Source organism: Mustela nivalis (assembly GCF_964662115.1).
Source record: "Mustela nivalis genome assembly, chromosome: 14".
NCBI classification, from domain to species: domain Eukaryota; kingdom Metazoa; phylum Chordata; class Mammalia; order Carnivora; family Mustelidae; genus Mustela; species Mustela nivalis.
The window spans coordinates 89936199-89949412 of record NC_139033.1 but is presented as its reverse complement, the minus strand read 5'-3'; the positions used below and the strand labels follow the sequence as shown (position 1 = coordinate 89949412).

Sequence of the window (13214 nt, the reverse complement as noted above, 5' to 3'; positions counted from 1 at the left end):
GCGTATGAGGCCCCCACAACCAACCCTGCAGATTCTGCGTTGGGAAAACCTGATGCGCAGGCCAGCCTTGCACAGGCATCTCCTCCTGACTACGTTCAGGAGCTGGGACAGATGCCCCCAGCCAGGCAGTCCTTGGGGGACAGGCTTATCATGGACTCAGGGATGGAGAGAAGAAACAAAGATCCTGTGGAGGTCTGTCTAGCTAATGTGTGTCCCATAACACAGGAAAACCCCCTTCCAGAGGGCCTTGCCCCTGTACACGATTTGAGTCAAACATATCTGCCTTCCTTGTGTCCAACAAACCTGTGGAGACTCATGTACTGGCTCTTAAAGAACCTCCAGAGCTGTATTAGTGTTGTCCAGAGACAGAAAACACCACCTCAGGGGCCCGTGAGCTCCCCGTCACTGGAGGAGTTCAAGCAAAGGCTGTGATCATTTGGCAGGGGTGCTAGACAGGTAGGAATTTGGGGGCCAGAGCACTGTCTTTGAAGACTGACAGACCTGGACCGTAAAGCCGGCTCTGTCACTGACGAGCTGTGTGACCCTGGGCAATGAGTCTCAGGACCCTCATCCTTAAGAAAGGGTTGCGATTGTTCCCCTCACGGCTGTTGTAGGGGTTGGCTAAGATAATGCGGGGAAAGCACTTAGCACGGTGCGGGGTTCTCAGTAAATAACAGACATCCACCACCACCATCATCATCATCAGTGCCATGGCTATTCCTGTCTGTCTCAGTCCCAGCCAGCGGCCTTTCCTTCCTTTCTTTCCTTCCTCCTTCCCTTTCTTCCTTCCTTTCTACCCACCCCCCCCTTCCCCTAATGAACAAACAAGTACCTGCACCCACTCAACACAAGGCAGGTGGCAAGGTGCCCTGGGGGACACAGAGAGACATCAGATGTGATCCGGCCTCAGAGGAGGGCACAGCCTGGGACAGGACAGGGCACGGATACACGTAATTAGGATGCATGGCTTCCATGGCTTCCTTCTTGACAGGTAAGAGTGCCCTGGAATTTCAGAGAAGGAGGAAAGTATTCCCAGTGAGGGCAAACCAAGATGGATTTGTGAAAGGGTCTTCTGGAGAAGGACCCCAGGGGAAAGCCCTCCCTGGCTGTGTCCCATGCCCAAGCCAAGGCCTTGAGGAGGGAAAGGGCAGGTCCAGGGTCCCTTCAGGTGAGGACAGAGCATAAGCAAGAATGCAGTGGGAAGTGGAAAGAGTGGCGGAGCCAGGCCGTGGGAACTCAAACACCAAGCTCTGCCACTTTACCTTGGGGCCCCTGGGACCTCAAGTGGGAAGGTGATTGATCAGAACTGCACTCCAACCAGGGCAGGAGGTGAAGACGAGCGGCCTGCAGGCCCGGTGAGTGGTGAAGACAGCAGTGTGACCAATGGAGGCTCAGCCTGTGGGAAACCAAGCCCAGATCTTTGCTGACAAGGTGGGAGACTCGGGCCAGAAAATTTGCTGAGCATCAGTGACCTGGCAAGTGTGCTCCTAGGATTGCATTAAATGGCCATGTCAGGGGGACAGTGAATCTCCAGGAAAGGTCGTGGCAGCGGGAATAGACAGAGAGTTGGAGACCAAAAATGAAATGTTACAGGGTTCACCTGGCAGGTCTCTGTGGGGAGGTGACCTAGAGTTAGCAGAATGCAGGAGGCGCCCCAGGGGCAGGGTGGCAGGCCAGGCTCAGCACCCTTCAGGAGCTGTACAGGGTGTGGGCCTTGGGCAAAGGTTGAGCAGCACTTCTATATAGAAGGCAGACTGAGTCAGTAAGTCTGGGTCAGGGCTGAGGCCATGTAGTCACCTTTCAAGTGACTTCTGATAGAGCATTCCTAACATCACACCTGTACCTCATTTGCCCCCAGAGAAACACAGATGGGGGTGGGGGTAGGGGGTAGGGGTGTCCCATGAGCAGGAAGCTGGCAGATACCTAGAGGTGGTGCACTAGGCAGCAGGGGTCCTGAGGAGGGCTGGTCCGTGTGCCTACTGATCAGCTGGATGCCAGGACAGGGGCTCCTGCCTGAGGCCTGGGGACGGACCCACCTATGGAAGGAACAGCTGTTGGCAGGAAGACCCCTGCTCAGAATTACCACCGTTGCAGGGATGCAGGTCAGGACTGGGGAGAATGCTCAGCCTTCTTGTTGGCTCCAGCAGGAGAGCAAGACAGAGTCCTGGCCCAGAGCCACAGGGCCACCACCAAAGAGCTGAGGACAGGGCTGGTAGGATACCAGTCAGAAGCTGAGCTATGGCCATAACAGACATTTAGCTGGGTTACTGTTCTGCGTTGATTCTAAGTCTTTCTGGTATTCGGTGGCCTGAGAGAGGCTGTTAGGGGAGGAAGCACTGAACTATCTTATCATCAGGTTCTGGAGCAGCAAGCTGATTCCTGCACCACCTCCCCCCGCCCCCCACCAAAGGACCTTTGGTGCCACAGAAACTTCAGACCTAGGGGTGCCTGGATGGCTTAGTGGGTTGAGTCTCCAACTTGATTTCAGCTCAGGTCATGATCTCAGGGTCCTGGGATCAAGCCCTTCACTGGGCTCCTGCTGAGTGGGAACCCTGCCAGAGGATTCTTCCTTTGCCTCTCCCTCTGCTTTCACACACACTCTCTTGCTCTCAGGTAAGTAAATAAATCTAAGAAAAGGAAAGAAAAGAAAAGGAAAGGAAAGGAAAGGGAAAGAAAGGGAAGGAAAGAAACCTCAGACCAGGTGGGGAGAGAGAGAAACTGCTTACTACACTGTTTATCTGTCACCACATGGATATCATCCTCATAATTCCCATTACTACTCCATTTTCCAGATGAAAAAATAAAAGGCTCAAGGTCACCCAACTAATGAAAGGTCCCAAGTCCAGGTCTGCCTGGCCCCAGAGCCCAAGGCTCTCCACCAACTATGTGCCACTCCAGGGAAAAATGCCTAGCTGTACGGAACGCAGGCATAGCCAGAGCCCCATTGTGCAGGAGTGTGCGGCATTCCTGCAGCCTGCTCTGGGGCGGCGCTGGAGGCAGGGGCAATTCGGATGTTTATAAAGAACTGCAACCATGTGTCCATGTAGACACATGCGTGACACAAATGCAGAGACAGTTACAGGTCTGCATGGTTTCCAGCAGACTGATGGGGCTGACCTTATGGGGTCAGCTTTATTTCTCTGCAGTCACTATTCTTCCCTGTGCCTTCAGGAATCTGGGAGAAGTGGGCCCCAGTCTGCTCTGCAGTGCCCCCCTCATCTCGTCCCACCTCCCCCACAGGCCAGGCTTTGGCTCATGGATTTGCAGGGCAGGGAACATTCCTCCCTCCCCACTGCCTAGGTCTGACTCTCCAGGGTAGGGCAGGTAGGGGTGGGATCGGGGAATCAGGTGCTGCTGATGCCCCTCCACATGGTCCCCTGGAGGGACACATGAGCAAGCACTTCTGAGGGTTCTTCAGGAGCTTCCCCCTGCCATCCCCAACATGGGGTGACCCGATCTAGAGGGCAGCCTCCCAGTCCTGCCACATCCTGCACATCCAATAATTCTCCTTGCTGAGGTCCTCTGCCTGGGAAGCAGCCCCTTCAGTGGGAAGCAGCAAGTGGCTGAGCCCACGGGATGCACCATTCTGGAAAGGGCCATGCTGAAGCCACAACAGCCACACCGTGGCCTGCCCGCTGTCACTTAGGTTGTCCTTTAGGCTCTCCTCTACCAAGCCCACAGTCACAGGAGCCTGCTTTCCACGGGATGGCAATACCTCTCCTCCCTTCCTGCAGGAACTCAGCTTTTGTGGGGGATTCTCTTGGAGGACTCCCACCAGGCCCCAAAATCTCATTTACCAATTCACCAACCAGTCTCCTTTTAGAGGGGGCTGGTGCATGGCTGGGATGCTAGCTAAAGGTGGCAGAGACCCGAGGGAGGGCCCTGGCCCCTTGTGGCACCTCTAGAACACTTGGTTGTCCTCTGTGTAGGCTCTAGCCACTCATTTCTGGGCACCAGGGAAGGCTTCCCCCTGCACACCATGTCACACACTGCCATAAATTTGGAAAAATCCAGACCTAGCGTGTGTACTGAGCCAGCGGTAGCAACAGAGATCTGAATATTTCTCTGGGATCTTGGCCCTGATGCCGGATGGGTGCACCGTCAAGGCCATGGCACCACCCTGAGACCCTGAATCTGGGGTGCAGTCCAAAGCCGTCCCGTTCTCCAATCCCCAGTAGCAACTGTGACCTGACTTTCACAGGCTCAGCCATGCGCAGGCGCAGACCCCATCTCCCCCACCCCTACATGGGCGTGGGCCCTCCAGCAGTCTGCGTAACTGGTAACTCGGAAGCATTCTGAGGGATGCAGGCCAGGGGGCCCCTCAGGGCTGCCGCTATGCTGAGTGGGCCCGCCCCGGGGCCAGGGGGCTAAACAAGGAAAGACTCCTGACTGCCCCGCACTCATGTAAGTGTGGTTTCCACCACCGCACACTGGCAAAAAGAAAATCAGTGGTTGTGCAGACCTCGAATCAAAGACACAACAGACAACAAGGCCAGGGGTGGCAAGAGAGAAGGCTCTAATGCTGAGTCTGACTCCATGTGCACCAGCTGCGGCAGCCTCCTCCCCAGACCACCCTGGAAAACTGCCCGGAACCACAAGGCCAAGGACCCCAGGGATCACCCTGCTGGGCAGCCTCGGGGAGGGGAGCTGCTGCTGCTGCTCTGGCACACAAGGCCCTAGACAGACACACACACACACACACACACACACACACACACACGGCTGCCACCACTTCCCTCCGAAGGCTCTGAGGGACCAGTGTCTTCAAGCCCTTAGTCGCCAGCAGGAATCCGAACACAAGCCCCTTCTTAGCCATTGCCATTCAACGACAAAGCAGCTCACCTCCTCAAGGAGATCGCTGGACAAGGAAGGGTCAGAGAGGGAGGCCTGGGACCCCAGGGCAGGGCAGGGCAGGACTGGGCATTTGGCAACCCTCAAGGTGTGGGGACACAGGAAGGCACCTGCCGGCGGGGCACTGGCAGGCATGGCCTGAAGTCAGTGCTGGCCCCTGCTCCTGCCTGGGTCCCCAGCCCCTAGCGTGCGTGTGCCCTTCGGCTGTGAGGTGCAGGGCCAGACTGGAAGTTCGTAAAAGCCTGCACTGTGCTGGTTGACAGAGATACCTTTGCCTCTGTGGTCCCTTCTATAACACTACTCCCCTTGGATGGAAACCAGAACCTCCTTCCTGGGTTCATCAGGAAGCAGCCGAGAGCCCTTGGCATGGCAAACTGTCTGAGGCCTTATGCCTCAACTGTGTTGAAATTGAAGAAACACAGGTTGTTGCCCTCATACAGTCTGCCCTCAGAAGCCCCTAAAAGGTGAAGATTAGAAGTGTCTGTTGATGTGGCTAAGGGAGCTAATTGCAGAGCAGACAGCAGTGAGGCCCAGGCTCCCCACCCAGCCCCGAGGCTGGCCCAGTCCTCACCTGAGATTGCACTGTTTAAATGAACCCACAAATTAATCCATGGTATTGTGCTCATCATGATGAGGGAGCAGGAGGCTGGCTGAGGACAAAGCAAAAGCTGGCGCCTTGCACCCCCCCTTCATCCGCACCCCTCCATATGTGTAGCATCCCTCAGGCAGCCCCGACTGCCATGAACAATAAGCAAATAGTTAACTTGCAGAGCTCACAATCCTGCTAGACCGGAGTCTCCCTTGGCTTACAAATGTTCTAAATCTCACTAACAAAGACGATTGATAGCAGGATTGTGAGACCCCACCAAAAAGTCTCCCAAAGATCTTAATGTTAATGGCTGGTCTAAAGACAACATTGATCCAGCAGCAAGGGCAAGGCCTCCGGCAGGCCTGGAACATCCTGGCACCTTGTAGGCCCTCTTTAGCATATGAAAACTCCACTGAAACCTCCCTTCCCCTCACCTTCCCCCAACAGCAGGGTACATAACCTGCCATCCCTCACAACCCGGGGCAGCAGCTCTTCCTGCCTGTCCCGTGCTTTAATAAACCACCATTTTGCACCAAAGATGTCTCAAGAATTCTTTCTTGGTCATCGGCTCCGGACCTCAGCCCACCAAACCTCACCTAGGTTCTAGAACTTCATCAATCAGACCTACGTCAGAGCAGAGGTGAAGGACGAAAACCATTTTTCCAAAATGAGCAGTTACATGACCCAAAATCCACAGCCGTTACCACGCTGGGATGATGAGCTAGGGTCTCAGACAGTCCTGCTTTGACCCCTTTCTTACCGTATGCCCAAAGCCCTGAAAGGTCTTGACTGGCTTCTGGCAGGCCTGTGATCGGACGGGCCATGGAGGCCTCATGGCCTGTCTTTGGCTTTATCTCATAGGTAAGGCAGGAGGTGGGGTCCGAAGAAAAGCAGGTGAGTCCCCATTCTAGGGGCGACCACCTGCTGCATACAAATTTCACCCCATCTGCAGTTTACCCACCCACGGTATCTGAAGAATTCCACCGTGGCACTGTCCTTCCCACTTTACTCAAAACAGTAGAAAGCCAGGCACCTGGGTGGCTCAGAGGGTTAAGCCGCTGCCTTCGGCTCAGGTCATGATCTTAGGATCCTGGGATCGAGTCCCGCATCGGGCTCTCTGCTCAGCAGGGAGCCTGTTTCCTCCAATCTCTCTCTCTGCCTGCCTCTTTGCCTACTTGTGATCGCTCTCTGTCAAATAAATAAATAAAATCTTTAAACAAACAAACAAAAAAACAGTAGAAAGCCACCAGATATGAGTGTCTTCTATGCATCAGGAAGCCTGCCAGTGTATTATTTATACTTAAGCTCCTTTAATCCCTACGTTAAGGGAAAACTGCGAGGTAGAAGCATGTCCCCATTTTAGCAATGAGGAAAGAGATGGACAGTGTTCACACAGCAGGAAGGCAGCAAGATCATAATCTGAGCCTTTGCACTGCGGTTCCCAGCCATGCTGGCATCTCCCAGCAATCAAGAGTCACCTGCTCAACAGGCCTGGATGCTGGCAGAGGAGGACGATACAAGGTGCGGGCTTGTCCCACTAGTCATGTCCCCTCAATGAAACTAACAGCCGTGCAGGACATGCGTGAAGTGGGAGGGACAAAGGAGGACCTGGAGGTGAAGCAGCTTGAAGTCGCAGTCTCCTCCAACCACGCTGCCAACCCCATCCCTGGCCCCTGGCTCCCATCTCACTCAGCTCAGCCCTGGGAAAGTAAACACACATTTGTCACCCCGACAGCACAATAACGAGAGGAAACGGGCCTGCGGTGGGAGCAGACGGGGCTCCCTCTGCCCCACAAAGCAGGGCTGCCAGGCAGAGGCTGCCTCCGCCCAGAGCACAGTCACTTCCCTTCTGTGTTCCAGGCTTCACATGCTGTCCTTCAAAGTCAAGGCTGTGTCAGGGACCTGAGAATCTGGGATGTCTTTCTGGTAAGTTCTAAATGTGACTCCCGGGTTGTGGCCAGGCAACCAAATGAAAGCGGGATAGCTGCCCCTCAGCCCCAACAGCCTGCCCCCCTTTATCTGGACACCGCTCAGCTATCACCCTGATAAAAGGATATAGGGCTGTGCTGGTTGGCAATTTCAATTCTGACTCATCTTAAAGCCATGCAGGCTTATTTGGTCAAGTCATACGACCCACCCCAGGTCTCAGGGAGGATGGGTGGGCTTGGGTCTGGACATGTCCTCCCTCCAGGAAGGCCAGCACCCCTACTCTCCCTGACCTCCCTCAGTCTCGGGTGTTTGGCCCACACGTCACTGACCGAAGCTGGCAAAGGAGAGGTGCAACCGCTCTGCCTGGCTTCTGCCTGCTGTTCGGAAAGGCGGCCCTTGGGCTCTGTGAAGAGGCAGCCAGCCGGCCCCTGGATCTCCCACCTCGGATGAACACGGATGGTCACATCAAACCTGTCATTCTTTTCCCACTCGACCCAGAGGTGCTGCCGTTGCGCCGAGGCCCTGAGGCCCCTGGGAGGGTGGGGCTATGGACACATCACACTCACTCCTGCCAATTCATGGCTGGCAGCCCAGATGGCTGGAGGAGCAGGAGCCGCCGGAAGCCAGTATCCCACCGCCGGGACAGGAGACCAAGCTGAGACCAAGCCGGCACGCACCTGTTGAAGAGGTTGTTCCGGCGAACCATCCGCAGAAAGCCGGTCGGGTCGGTAACGGAGTTGAGCTTGTTGTTCATCTCTTCGAACTGCTGGTCCATGATGTCTCCAGCTTCGCTCTCCGTCTCACTGCTGGCACAAGGCCTGCAAGGAGAACTGCAGCGTAAGCCAGCGGGAGAGAGGAAGCGCTCAGCCCCGGAGTCTGCCCTGAGGTCACGGGTTATCCCTGCCCCCACCACCCTGCAAACCCCCGCTACTGAGGCCTCCCTGAGACCCCTGTGACCTGGTGCCCTGGCCTGCAGTCTCCTCCCTCCTCCATCTAGTGCTTGAGGAGATGCACTCTGGTTGGCTGTTCTGGTGGTCGCCCCCACTTGGCTGTGAAGCCCCTACAGCCGGAGCAGTGCCTGAGCCAGACTTACACCCCAGCATCTCACATAAAGACACACAGTAGGTGCTCAACAGCTGGGTGCTGAACAAGCAGCGTGGTGGGCTAACTGCATGATCTTCCCAGATCAGAACTCCGGCAAACGTGGCAGAGTGTACTCTTCCCAGCACACATTCCAGTCTGGCCCATTTCAGAAAGAGTAACTAAGCCCCTAGCACAGGCCAGGCTCAAGGTCTGGCTCAAAGGGGCCTCAGGAATACCTGGCCTAAAAGGCAATTTCTTTCTTTCTTTCTTTTTTTAAAGATTTTATTTATTTGACAGAGAGAAATCACAAGCAGGCAGAGAAGTGGGCAGAGGAGAGGAGGAAGCAGGCTCCCTGCTGGGCAGAGAGGCCAATGCTGGGCTCCATCCCAGGACCCTGAGATCATGATCTGAGCGGAAGGCAGAGGCTTAACCCACTGAGCCATCCAGGTGCCCCTAAAAGGCAATTTCCACACAAGGGGACAGATATGCATACAAGTAGCAACAATGCCAGGCAGAGAGAGCGCTGTTTGAAATGTGGGCTGGAGAAGCCCTGCTGATGGGAGCCCACTTTCCAAGCTCGCGAGGAGGATGCCACAATTTTCAGATTAATAAATTCATACTTCCCCTATGACAGACTGCAACAGAAAGAACATCTACAATGGGTTTTAAATAAATGGAAATACCCAGGGTGCTTTGATTCATCAGCATGATTAAAATGACAAAAGGCTTGTTAACTGTCAAAGCCAAGCACTTGTGCTCCAACCGGCCCCCTGTGGTGGCGAAGTGTTGGGGGGAGGGTGCTGCCCACCTGTGGCCGCCCTCCTTCCAGTTGTTCCCACACCTCATCATGCCTGAGGCTGGCACAAGCAGGGCCCCACGCTGGGCCCTGCCGTCCTCCAGCAGGATGGTTACGCTCAGACTTTGTGGAAATGCTGAGTGACATCCAGGCCACAGCCAGCTCTCAGTCCTCACTGCTGACTGAGAGCCAGTGTGGAAGAGTGGAGGGCGCCAGGGCCCTGGGGGAAGAAGACAGACTCTACACGCAAACCTCTCAATGCTGAGGAAGTGGGATCTGGAGAGGGATGGACTTGCCATCACCAAGAGGGACGGGTTCTGTGTACCAAGAGGTGGCTTTCACGTGAACATGACCTGCTTCAAACAGACAGGCTGGCGAACCTGGAACATCAGAAGGTCACAACCAGAAGGGTACTAAGCCCCTCGCTAGACTGTTACGGAGCCAAGTGATAAACAGTGTGAGGAGCTGCATGAAAAACCTGAATGCTCTGTGTGACGGGCCGGCTTGACTGGGTCCCCTGGGTGACCAGCCATTTAGTCAAATGTTATTCTGTGTACTGGAGGGTGTTGCTGGATGAGATTAACATCGGAGTCTGAAGACTGAGGAAAGCAAACTGCCCTCCCCCATGTGAGTGGGCCCTGTCCAGTCCACTGAGGGCCTGAACAGAACAAAAAGGCTGAGTAAGAGAGAATTCCACCTCTACCGGACTGTCTTCAAGCTAGGATATGGGTCTTCTCCCACCTTCAGACTTGAACGCAGCCTGGAACTTACACCATTGGCCCTCCTGGGTCCCTCGCTCTCCAACTGCAGATCTTGGGACTTTTCAGCCTTCGTAACCATGTGAGCCAATTCCTCATAATAACCCTGTGTGTGTGTGCATGAGTGTGCAAGTGTGTGTGTGCACACACGCAGGTGTCCCATTGATTCTATGTCTCTGGAGAACCTAGACTAACACACCGGCCAAGTAGGCACCAGAGCCCTGATTCAGCCATGTTCTTCACAGAAGGTCATGCAAAGGCCCAGTCACTGGGAAAGTTTGCCAAGAGCTGAAGCCCTAAAGGTGTCAGAAGTGGTGCAGTCTTCAAAGAGAGCCCAGAGGTCTGATTTCGGGGCCAGTTATACACCTTCACCCCAGAACCCCGCTAAGCGTTGGTAAAGCCATTAGTCTGCTTTTCTTCCCAGCAGTCTGACTGTTCCTACGGCCAGAAGAGCACTTCAAAGCCACCTCAGCGCCTAGCATGGAGAGTAAGTATGCCACAAGAAACTGGTGAATGAATGAATGACTTGAGCTGGAGAGCATTTTATAGTATGCAAAGTATTTTTATTTTATTGTCTGTGTGTAGCTCTTACTGTCTCCATCTTCTGAGGAGACTAAGGTTTAGAGAAGCAAGGAATGTGGCCAAAGGGCACCAAGAGGTAAAGCTAGGCCTGAACGCAGGTCTCTGGCACTGACCTCCCCACCCATCCTCTCCCCACCAACCCCAAGGCTCTAGGCTTCTCACACTTCCAAGTCTCTCCCAGCTGGGGTTTGACGAGGTGGGGGGAGGGGTGAATACAGAAAGCAAGAGAAACCAGGAAACAGCAGAGCACCTCAACAAATCACCATGGCTTCCATCCTGCCAGAAAGCAGGGGATGGGGTTTAATTCCTCTCTCGGCCCCATGGCAGCAGCTGAACAGGCGAGCAGCTGAAGGTTTGAAATGCTCCCTTGGGGGCTAAGGGCCCTTCACAGAGACCCTGGTAAATATCACTCAACAAGCTCCCCTGTCCAGGGACACATTCATCATCTGAATGCGACTGCCGGCTTGGAGCTGAGCAGTCTGCTTGTCATTCCGTGCTTGGCAAAGGGGAGAAGAATTGGCTGGAACTGGTATCAGCCTCTATTATCTTGCAGTCCCACTCTTGCTGTCAGCCGCAGACAGAGCCCTCAGAATCTCATGCCTAATGGGGTTGTTTCCTATTTGCTGACCCTTCAGAGTACTAACACTGAAGGGAAAAGCAAACAGGAGATGTCGCAGACAAAGGAATCTTCCATTTACCAAAACAAGCCTCATCTCTACAGCAGGGATCCCAAGAGGGCCTTTGTATCACGATCACCAACCCCCACCATGTCTTTGAGAGACTTTCTAGAGATGGCACATTACCTAGTCTGATTCCACCCGCCTTGACTCAACAATGAGTTGGAGCAGGCCCTATGTGCCAGGATTGCCGAGCCTAAACAGAGGAGGGTCACATTACACCTGCCTTCAAGGCACTTACAAGCGAGTATGACTAGTGGTTACTGGCCAAGATGGATTAAGGAGTAGTACAAGGAGGGTAGCAGCCTATAACCAAGATAGGGTTATAGGGTATAAAGGGTATAAAGGCTTTCCCGGAACTTGCTGCATCTCAGAGGTATCTTGAAGAATACAACTTTGATAGGTAAGGCTTGGGGGGAGGGTGCTTCCAGGCAGAGGGAATGGGATGAACAAAGGCGTGGAGAGAAGACAGTGTGGGGGCCCTTTGGGGCCAAGGGAATAGCCCGGTTGAGCTGGAGTAGAGGGTGTGTGAGTGGGAGGGAGGAGGAATAATGGTGGAAAGCTTCGAACTTGGAAGGCGGTTGAGAACTGTCAGCCCAGATCTCTGAACATGGGATGACAGGCTCAGGGCTGCTTTTGGCAGGTAGTCAACTGGTCCAGAGAGGAGAATGTGGGATGGCTGGGTGGCTATTACCAGCACCTGCTCAGAAACAGCCCTGAGGGCCCAGAGTAAAGCTCCCTGAAGCCTGATCAGCCCCTACACCAACCAGAAGCCCCATTTTTGGTAGTTACCATCGTGCTAATACATGAATGTGCTTGAGCCTCAACATGCCAGGTGAGGCAAGTCTTCCACAAACCCCTAGGCTCACAAATCTTGACAGTGGCTCCCTCCTCTGCTCTAAGCCTCCATTCCCTATCTCCCCTACAGACAGACTAGCTGGGCATAACCCAACTTTCTGAATTCCTCCCCATTTTTTTTTTTTTTAAGATTTATTTATTTGAGGGAGAGAGAGAGAGCATAAATGCAGCGGCGGCGGGGAGAAGCAAAGGGGGAGGGAGAAGCAGGCTCCCTGTTGATCAGGAAGACTAAGGTAGGGCTCGATCTCAGGATCATGGGATCATGACCAGAGCTGAAGGCAGACATTTAACTGAACCACCCAAGCACCATTTCTCCCCGCTTCTTGTTCTCTGTTATCAACAACACGGTTCCGGCTTGTCCTCGGGGTGGGCCAACTATCCTATTAGTCTAGACATATGAACAAGGCTGGCAAGGCTGAGAGTGGAAAAGTGGGAACTGGCAGAAGAAATACACCAGGAAAAGAAATTTGCCTGGGAAACTCACTGAAGGGACAGGAGCAGTTAAAATATGGCAGATGGGCAACTGGTGGCAAAGGGAGAAATGGAGAGTAGAAGGTGGTCTTAGGTGGAAGAGGAATGGGTTCAGTTTGGACGTGCCGAGCATGCAGACAAGAAGTTCCGTTGGCAATGCCAGGCATCCAGATGGTGACTCAGTTATGTAGACACTGACTTCCCGAAGGCCTAGAGACTACAGACATCCAGGTCTGGGGCTCAGTGGAGAGGTCAAGACCAACTGTTTGATGTCTCATTCATTTGTTCACTCAACAAATGTTACCAAGTATTGCTTATGAATAGCTTGTTATACTGGGTTCTGGTTCCAGGTAAAATGGAGTAGGCACATTCCACCCCATCCTTTCTGCTCGCTGGATCTCTAAACCCTGGATGGGGATGGACTGCATGGAGCCGCTATGTGAGGAATGCGAAGAGTAAATAAAATCAGGCAAACTGGGGAAAGAGACCAGAATTTGAAGTGCCACCAAATCAGTAGTGAGCTTCATGTTTTCCCCCCTCTGGAATCCCTTAGGTCTCCATGCAGCCCAAAATGCAGAAATGGGCATCAGCACAAACAGACAAAGCTCCAGGAGGAGCTC

The 13214-nt window shown here is 53.9% G+C and overlaps 1 protein-coding gene across 7 annotated transcripts in view; it reads right to left on the bottom strand.

Annotated features, from left to right (window-relative positions):
* Window positions 1-13214, bottom strand: part of TTC28 (tetratricopeptide repeat domain 28) — a 645085-nt gene that overhangs the window by 38858 nt on the left and 593013 nt on the right. For all 7 annotated transcript variants that reach the window (XM_082697968.1, XM_082697969.1, XM_082697970.1 and 4 more), the window contains one exon: window positions 8047-8187. In XM_082697968.1, the coding sequence (XP_082554094.1) occupies window positions 8047-8187 (141 nt within the window). The remainder of the gene's footprint in view (window positions 1-8046; window positions 8188-13214) is intronic.